Source organism: Pseudoliparis swirei, chromosome 24 (genome assembly GCF_029220125.1).
Source record: "Pseudoliparis swirei isolate HS2019 ecotype Mariana Trench chromosome 24, NWPU_hadal_v1, whole genome shotgun sequence".
NCBI lineage: Eukaryota > Metazoa > Chordata > Actinopteri > Perciformes > Liparidae > Pseudoliparis > Pseudoliparis swirei.
In genome coordinates this window covers 13,558,774-13,568,465 of record NC_079411.1, presented here as the reverse complement: position 1 = coordinate 13,568,465, position 9,692 = coordinate 13,558,774, and the positions used below count along the sequence as shown (strand labels likewise).

Genomic DNA, 9,692 nt, shown 5'->3' with positions numbered 1-9,692 from the left:
TACAGTAAACTTTGCTATCGAAACAGTTATCCACTTCCTGGTCCGATCATGTGACCCCTTGCTAAACAGATGCATCAATCAAAAGCAAATTTTCTCCGTCATCCTCAACCCATAATTGATTTCCCTGAATGTTTACAGTGTCAGATAATCTCTGCAGGAGTCCACTGATGCATGCAGTTTCCACTCAACATCATTACTGTAGTGACAACACAAATTGTGGTTATTATGGGCAGAAATTAATTTTTTCCATTTTTCAAACACTGTCCAGCCAGCTCGTGAGAAGATAATCAAACCCAGCATTCTCTGCAAGTTTGGGACTTGACGTAGTCAGACCGGCCAGCGCTTCAGCCACTGATCTGTCGGGGGCTGGGTTGTTTGGGATGAAAGTACAACAGGCAGATCCAAACATTTTGCCTTTGTCAGCTAAAATCATGTTTAAGGCCATTCTATTCTGCCAAGCTATAAGGCTGGTTACAATTTGTCCAATTTTCCATGCAGGCAATTCAATTCAATTCAGTTTATTTTGTGTAGCCCAATATCACAAATTACAAATTTGCCTCAGAGGGTTTTACAATCTGTACACATCCGACATCCCTGTCCCAGGACCTCACAAGGAAAATGTACAAATGGTTGTTCGTTGTAATATATACAACTGATCCAGTTGACACTGTTTATTGTCGCCCACCAAAACGGTACAGATTCAAAACCGGCTTCAATATAATCTCTAGTAACCAAAGACACATCGACATGGGCTAGAGGAGCCGCTTGCTTTTAACGTTAATGTGTCGTCCATCTTTATTTCACCACCAGCCCTCTGAGAATGAACTCATCTAGTTAGATAAGTGATTTACTGAAATCAAGACCGCTGTGTAGCCTGCCAACATAATCGTACATTCTTCACAGACACAGCGATGAGATCAGCTGTTGCAGTTAATACATTTTTCCTCATGCGGTTAACAGAAAAACCAACGGTTTTATAAAAAGTGGGAGAGGTTGGGACAGTGCCAAACAAATAGAAATCAAGATAACAACTAGGCCTGGTTAACTACCTCTTATCATCTATACTATAAAAAAACAGTGTTTAAAAAAATTCTGCAGTTCAAGAAGACTTTTAGAAGTTGGTGTCGCTTTAAAATGTTCTTCTTTTTTCATAGAAATAAGTGGTTTGTACATAAAAACAACAACAATGTACTGATGTCTGTAAGACAGTTGGGTTTCCTGACAAGCACACAGACAAACTATAAAATAATAACTCCGAACAGTAATTCAAATATCAACTCTTGAAAATGACAATGAAGAACGGCAAGTATGTACTTTATGCTGGATGAACCCAAACTCAGTATTGAGAATAGATAGATAGATAGATAAATATATACTTTATTAATCCCCAAGGGGAAATTTGTCGTCACAGTCGCAGCACCAATAAACTAAACACACGAGAATAAAATATAAATATAAAATATAAAAAACAGGGATAAAAGATATAGATGTATACAAGTAAAATATAAAATACAAAATGAAGTATATATATGTATATAAAATGAAACATATACAGGACTGTCGCAGAAAATTAGAATATTGTGATAAAGTTCTTTATTTTCTGTAATGCAATTAAAAAAACAAAAATGTCATGCATTCTGGATTCATTACAAATCAACTGAAATATTGCAAGCCTTTTATTCTTTTAATATTGCTGATTATGGCTTACAGCTTAAGAAAACTCTAAAATCCTATCTCATAAAATTTGAATATTTCCTCAGACCAAGTTAAAAAAAAGATTTATAACAGCAAAACAAAATCAAACATTTGAAAATGTGTTTCCAGGTGTTTCGAGTTAATTAGACGATTCAAGTGATTTGTTTAATACCCTACTAGTATACTTTTTCATGATATTCTAATATTTAGAGATAGGATATTTTGATGCAAGTATATTAACCTGCTTTAAAAACCAATAATCTAAAATCATCTATTAATTAAAGATGACTTTGGGTATCGACCGAAACCGAGTCCCGATTAAAATACCAGCGCTCCATCATGGGCTCACCCTCTATGTCGGGCAACGAATAAGATGAATACATAGATCAATGAACTAAATTGTTGTTTAACATTAAAATAATAAATTAAATATTACCTTTTTTTTGGTGGAAAATTATTTTCTGAAGCAACAAATTAGTCAAAACTTAAAGAGGAATTCAGATTCTATTACATCACTAAGAAGTGTGTCGGCACATAGGAGTGTGCCGTTGTCGCCAGTATCGGCCTGGTATCGGTATCGGTGCTACCCGACTCATCATTTTAAATAACATTTTCAGCATGAATTAACTTTCAGGCAGTTTTGACCTTAACGTGTAAAACCGCGATGATTAGAAATCAAGCGAAGCTAATGAAGATAATAATACTCTTGATTGGTGTGATCTGGGAAGGTTGAAATGCAGCATGTCGACCTTCGAGACTTGACCTTTGCGTTTGGCTCCTCGCCGTTTCCTGAACGCCGTCTGTTCTCCGCCTTCAGGGAAAACCTCGTCAGCATCGGCGAGCTGATCGGCGTCATGCGGCAGATCCAGAACATTCCAGAGCACAAGCTGCAGAGCATCGCCGAGGCCCTCGACGACAACAAGGACGGCAAGATCGACATCGACGACGTCATCAAAGTACGTCGCCGGGACGATTGTTTGTGGTTTCTTTAATTACCAGATAACTGAGATTTGTTTCACAGAGAAACATCTTGAAAAAGGTTTGTTATGGATCAGTGATGTGATTATTTTACATAAATGGAAAATCACATCACGAATCACAACAAGCACAATTTTGATTTAACACATTGCCCATCTGGCAGTTGGATGTTGAATTTATGTTTAAATATTTGAAGTAATTAGGATCAGGATTTTACATAATTTTAACTAGAATGGGCACTCGGTAGAGCGCATACCTTCACATATCACAAGATTGGGCATTGAATTATGAACATGTTGGCATTAGTTGCATGCCAATTGGACAAAAGTTTATCGTGCTATGGTAAAAAAAAGATGTTGACCTTTCCATGACCTTGACCTTTGACCCGATTGATCCAAAAATCTAATCAACTGGTCCCCGGATAATAACCAATCATCCCACCAAATTTCATGCGATTCGGTTCAATACTTTTTGAGTTTTGCGAATAACACGCATACAAATAAATAAATAAATAAATACACGGCGATCAAAACATAACCTTCCGCATTTTCAATGCGAAGGTAATGATTAGTCATAAGTTGATTGATTAATCGTATATACTTTATACTTAATTTAAAGTTATTCTATTTCGAGTCAAACTTCTGCTAGAGTTAAAGATATGTTAACATCCATATAATAATCAATATTCATCACTCTGAAAACTGTTTTTGGTCAGTTTTGGTTATTTAACACAAGAGATTTAAAAATAAATAAATAATAACTTTATTTATATAGCACCTTTAAAAACAATGTTTACAAAGTGCTCAACAGAGAGTCAAGGCAAAACAAATGGAATAGTCAGAAACAAATATAACATTTAAAAATATACATTAAATAAAAAACAGACAACTAAATTAGGGGAACCAAACTTCTGCATAAAAGACGAGATCACTTAAATGCTGTTCTCTAAAAATGGGTTTTAAGAAGTGATTTAAAAGAAGTCACTGATTCTGCAGCCTTATCCTCTGGTAGGACGTTCCAAAGTCGAGGGGCTCTAACGGCAAAAGCACGGTCACCCTTTGATTTATATATTGTCCGTTTTAGTCTGTCATTTTAGTTTGTCATTCATTTATATCTGCCACCCCCCACCGGAGGATCTCAGGCTGCGTGTTTAAGCAATCAAATCTGATTAAAACAGCAGATTTCTTTAACACACAGAACTATTTAATATTTAAAAATCTTTAATGAAACCCTCCTGCCCTGCATTATTTTTCCAGGTGGTGGAACTGATCGACAACGAGGACATCGACATCTCCACCACTCAGGTGGCCGACATCATGGTGATGCTGCAGAAGGAGGAGAAGCTGATCGAGAAGGAAAAGGCCAAAGAGAAGGCCGAGAAGGAACAGGCAGCCACACGCATCTAACTCACTTTCCATAAAGACACATAGCATTGTAAAATAACAACAAGAGAGGGGGGGGGGGGAAGCATCATATATAATAATATAATTTCACCAATAAGTTTTGTGTAATTTTACTCAATTTAATGACCTAACTTAAAAGATGGCAAATTGATCAGGAAAATTACATCTGGGGAAAATATACATAAGGAGAGCGATTGTTTGAAGCTTGAGGTGGAGCCTCTCATTTCATCATGTCATCATCTCAGAGAAAAGAGGGATCGTTTCTGGACTTTGCACAGTGAGAATCATCGTCATTACCACGAGGGCACAGTTTATTCTTCCTGTTTTGATTCTGTTTATTCATCCTACTCCCACATTGTAAAGTGACCCGTTGTTTTCTTTTCTAGACTGTACCAGGGTACAGGGTAGCTTATTGCTGTGTGTGTGTGTGTGTGTGTGTGTGTGTGTGTGTGTGTGTGTGTGTGTGTGTGTGTGTGTGTGTGTGTGTGTGTGTGTGTGTGTGTGTGTGTGTGTGTGTGTGTGTGTGTGTGTGTGTGTGTGTGTGTGTGTGTGTGTGTGTGTGTGTGTTTTCTGAAGAAGCGTGTTGTGATCTTACGATAAATACTAAACCGTCCTAAAAGTTTCCTGCGGGGTGGGAGGGGACACAGCTGCGGACCTCGTGTGATAAGAAGAACAAAACTATCTCAAGCAATAAGTCATTTATGCTTTTCTCAATTTTTGCGGCGGCTCAAGCGCGTTTGATTTGTCAAAAGCGTTAAAAGAGACGTCCTCGTACTGCGAGAAACTCCGAATGAATCCACACTTTACGACACGGCGACGTGAGGATTCTCCCTGACGTCCTGGTGGTCGTTTCCGGGACTGTACTCACTCTTTGAGCCCGACTAGACGAATGCAAGTTTTTTGCGGGATACAAGTACATGAGTTTACTCTCGAGGTAGAAGAGGAGAGAAGAAGAGCAGCTGGAGACTGAAGCAGAATCAGCCCGTGTGTGTGTTAGTCGATGAAACTCGCTCACGGATTCTGTCGTCTTCCACTTATCGACCTTGAGAGCGGCGCCTCGGTCAGGTCTGCAGAAACCGACTCGTTCATCCCGTCGTGACGCTCTGCTTCTTTCTCTTCTTCCCCTCCGCTTTCATTTCCTTTTCCTGTCGTCTCTGACCCCCCCCCCCACCCGCATATAATGCACATGCTCTGCAACTGTCTTCACTTCCTGTCGTCTCTCACACAGCAGAGAGGCCCTTGAACGCGTCGCGCTCAGAAAGAGGACCCGGTGCGGCTCTCTGCGCCGTTTTAAAAGAAAAACTTCAGAGACGGAAATCTAGGATAAATCTCCGTTTGAAAGATGAAGCGAGTTGCAGTTTAACTACGTTATATACGGGAGGCGAAGAAATGAGCCTCTCGGGTTTTTTGTTTGGAGATCATTATGTTATTTATTTATTTATTTAATCAAATTTTTTTGGGGGGGGGGGGGGTCATCCAAAAGATCTTGATTGAGAAATGACTGGATTGGACTTTATTCTAGTTGAATTTGACTCGAATGTATGAGAAGTCTCAGTTTTCTTCTTCTTTTTAAAAGCACGTTCATAAAGAAACATCGACAAAATGAAATCATGAGTGTGGAATAAATTACAGATTATCCTGGATTCTTTTCGTCCTATTTTTTCATCTCACCCATAGAGAGAGTGAGAGAGAGAGATTACAGAGGGGGGGCGGGCTGAAAAAAGAGCTCCAAGAGAAGATGTTGACAGCTCTGTGTGTGCAGGATGTTGTTGGGTCCTGAGTCCCTTCTTATTTTTGAGATTATGATGCCTGAGATGAGGCTTGTGAAGTGTGGATGTGTGAGTTGAAATGCACAAAAAACAGGAATAATGTTTGCACCGTGAAACTAAATGATTTCAGCTTTCAAGCTCAATTTCTAGATCTTTAGTATATTTGTAGTTACCGTTCAGTAGTTGAGATGTACTTGGCTAAAGATAAAGTAAATGTTTCATTTTTGCACAGTAAATATTCTGTAAATAGAAAGTAAAGAGGTATTGTTGTTTACAAGATTGAAAAAAGGGAAGATTTGAATTTTAGGTCATGAGCCATAAGTCTACGGGGCCTTTTGTCCCATGAAGTGTAAATGACGTGAAGGGAACATATTAACATATTAACATGTTACATGTATTAGTCATTTCCCATCTGCCTAACAATTAAGACTCTTTCTTAGCACTAATTTAGCTCTCTTGATGAAAAGGTCCGAACACAGGGACTCTGAAACCAAAATCGACACAGAAATATAGTTCCTCACAGAAGCTTCAATGGTTTTGCAACTCGGAAATGTTTCTAAAGATCCAATACAGAATTATCTTATGTTGGTTTGCGGGTTGGAACATTTTAAAGTGTAATTCGTAGAAGTCTGATAAATATGGGCTCCAGATGAAATGTTTACCGGAGATGCTCCGATTTAGTCCAAAAAAATACGTGTTTCTAAATCCACATCATCGAAATTGCATATTTAGGTTCCAACTGCTGAATAAACTGGACGATGGGCTTCTCTCAAAGTGACATTTGAATGTAAATAAGTGAAGGAGCTCACGAGACGTAAGACATAACCATCTAGTTGCATGCCAGGGTACAGATCCATAATGTTGGATCAGGGAAATGCCCGAGTAATGCCCGAGTAATGCCCGAGTAATACCCGAGTAATGCCCGAGTAATGCCCGAGTAATGCCCGAGTAATGCCCGAGTAATGCCCGAGTAATGCCCGAGTAATGCCCGAGTAATGCCCGAGTAATGCCCGAGTAATGCCCGAGTAATGCCCGAGTAATACCCGAGTAATGCCCGAGTAATGCCCGAGTATTGCCCGAGTATGTCATGTTGTAAATGTCACATTTTGGGGGAGTTTTGCTGAAGCTGCTGAGAAACCTCCCCCACAGACTGTCAGCCCGAACACATCAGTGCTGAGAAGAAGAAGAAGAACAAGAAAAAGGAGGAGGAAGAAGAAGAAGAAGATGATGAAGGAGAAGTCGTAGGAGAACAAGAAAAAGGAGGAGGAAACAGGAAGAAGAAGAAGAAGAAGATGAAGATGAAGGAGAAGTAGTAGGAGGAGAACAAGAAAAAGGTGGAGGAAAGAAGAAGAAGGAAAAGAAGAACAAGATGAAGGAGAAGTTGTAAGCACACAGCTGATGTCATCTCAGTGCTTCATGCTTATGTTCTGTAACGTTTTCTATTATTTATTAATATTTCTTCTGGAAGTTCAGAGTTTCCGTTCAGATGTTCTGGAACATCAGTGCAGCAGCATTGCAACAAGCCTTCGACTGGACTGAAATGTACAAAAACCCAGTGGGTTTAAACTTTAAATACAAAGTTATGATTTCTTGTTTGAACAATCGTTTATGAGGCTTTTCATGTTTTGCTGATTTGCTCATAATGTCTCATTGGCATGGTGTTACTCAGTTGAAGGTATGATGTGTTCTACATTATCTTGGAGTCGTTCTGTTCGGGCCTCATCGGTTCTGATTTTCTTGTGATTGGAGTTCAACGCCATGTTAACGATTCGCAGTCTGAATGATGTCACATGATGGGAAGCCGGGAAAGGACGGAGAGAAAGTTTGGGAGTGAACACAGCCCGATGGGAAATGTGTTCTCATCGTAACTGTTGTTTCACACGGGGAAAAAGTAGATTTCAATCTTTACAAATGTTTGTAAAAACAAGTTACAAATATAAAAGATCCCGTGTTGGTGAAGCCACGCCCCCGTATGAACCGCTCTGCTTACAGTCTGAAGATGTAACACACGCTCTGCTTCAGTCAGTCTGCCCCAGGGCAGCTGTGGCTACTGATGTAGCTTACCACCACCGGTATGACTGTGTGTGTATGACTACTGGACTCTGGACTGTAAAGCGACTTTGGGTATTTAGAAAAGCGCTATATAAAATTGAATGTTATTATTATTATTATTATTAAGGAGAACCGAACACCTCTGAGACATCTGGGTTGTTCAGAAGCTTCTGTGATCGCGCTGCTGTTCATATCGCATGAAATAAAAGTGAAATAAAAGTGAAAGAACTTCTTCTCTGGTTCTGTCTCTTCTAGCAGCTTCTGATCTGTTCAGGACCAGATAAGAAATGGAGCTGAGCTGAAGCTCCTGACTCCTCTCTGTTAGCTCTGATGCATGTATGTGCCATGTTGGATCATGGTACATACACAGAACCTCCTCACAGAACCTCCTCACACAGAACCTCCTCACATATAACCTCCTCACACATAACCTACTCACACAGAACCTCCTCACACAGAACCTCTTCACACAGAACCTACCCACACAGAACCTCCTCACACAGAACCTCCTCACACAGAACCTACTCACAGAACCTCCTCACACAGAACATGCTCACATAGAACATGCTCACACAGAACCTACTCACACAGAACCTCCTCACACAGAACCTCCTCACACAGAACATGCTCACACAGAACCTACTCACACATAACCTCTTCACACAGAACCGTTTCAAATAGAACCTCCTCACACATAACCTCACATAGAACCTCCTCACACAGAACCTCTTCACACAGAACCGTTTCAAATAGAACCTCCTCACACAGAACCTCTTCACACAGAACCTCCTCACACAGAACCTCCTCATACAGAACCTCCTCACACAGAACCTCACACAGAACCTCCTCACATATAACCTCACACAGAACCTCCTCACACAGAACCTCTTCACACAGAACCTCCTCACATAGAACATGCTTACACAGAAGCTCCTCACATAGAACCTCCTCATACAGAACCTCCTCACACAGAACCTCACACAGAACCTCCTCACATATAACCTCACACAGAACCTCTTCACACAGAACCTCCTCACACAGAACCTCCTCACACAGAACCTGCTTACACAGAGGCTCCTCACATAGAACCTCCTCATACAGAACCTCCTCACACAGAACCTCCTCAAACAGAACCTCTTCAGGTTCTATGTGGTTCTATGCTACATTTGTTAAACTTTTATTAAACTTCTTGCCATGACATATTGTTAAACTTGATCCATCACATTCCAGTCCTGATTTCAAACTACTCTTTAATATCTAGATTAGAGAAACAGTTGGCTGTTTTTCGCCAGTCCTGATATGCAAGTCAAATTTAACAACTTTTTGGATATGATAAAGCCCCCAAAAGGGCAACATTCCTAAGATAGAATAATAAGAACTCATTGAAATACAATAGGTTCTTCTCCGACACTTCAGGGTATCGAACCCCATCCCAGTAAACCAGGAGTACCGTTACCAGTGCCTTTTGTCTTTTTGGGGCTACATGGGAAGTCGAGCACCAGTTTCAGCCGCCTGGCTCCTCGTCCTTCTACCAGCCAGAGCTACAACAGATAAACATTGTCATTATATATGATATGGTTGAATTGGTTAAAATATGGTTAATATGGTTAATAGTATTTTAGTATTAGTATTTAGTATTGGTATTGTGTTTTGTTTTATTTTTTATAAATGCTCTAATCCTAATCTAATCTAACCCCATCCCAGTAAACCAGGAGTACCGTTACCAGTGCCTTCTTTCTTCCCCCCCCCCCCCCCCCCAAGGGAAACATGCCCCGGCCGACTTCAGTTCCCTGTG

The 9,692-nt window shown here is 40.1% G+C and overlaps 1 protein-coding gene across 1 annotated transcript; it reads left to right on the top strand.

Annotated features, from left to right (window-relative positions):
- Positions 1-1,939: 1,939 nt before the first annotated feature.
- Positions 1,940-4,487, top strand: LOC130190397 (mitochondrial proton/calcium exchanger protein-like). The gene is made up of 2 exons (XM_056409798.1): positions 1,940-2,651; positions 3,930-4,487. Exons 1-2 carry the CDS (start codon positions 2,430-2,432, stop codon positions 4,077-4,079), a joined length of 372 nt encoding a protein of 123 aa, XP_056265773.1. The 5' UTR covers positions 1,940-2,429; the 3' UTR covers positions 4,080-4,487.
- Positions 4,488-9,692: the final 5,205 nt, after the last annotated feature.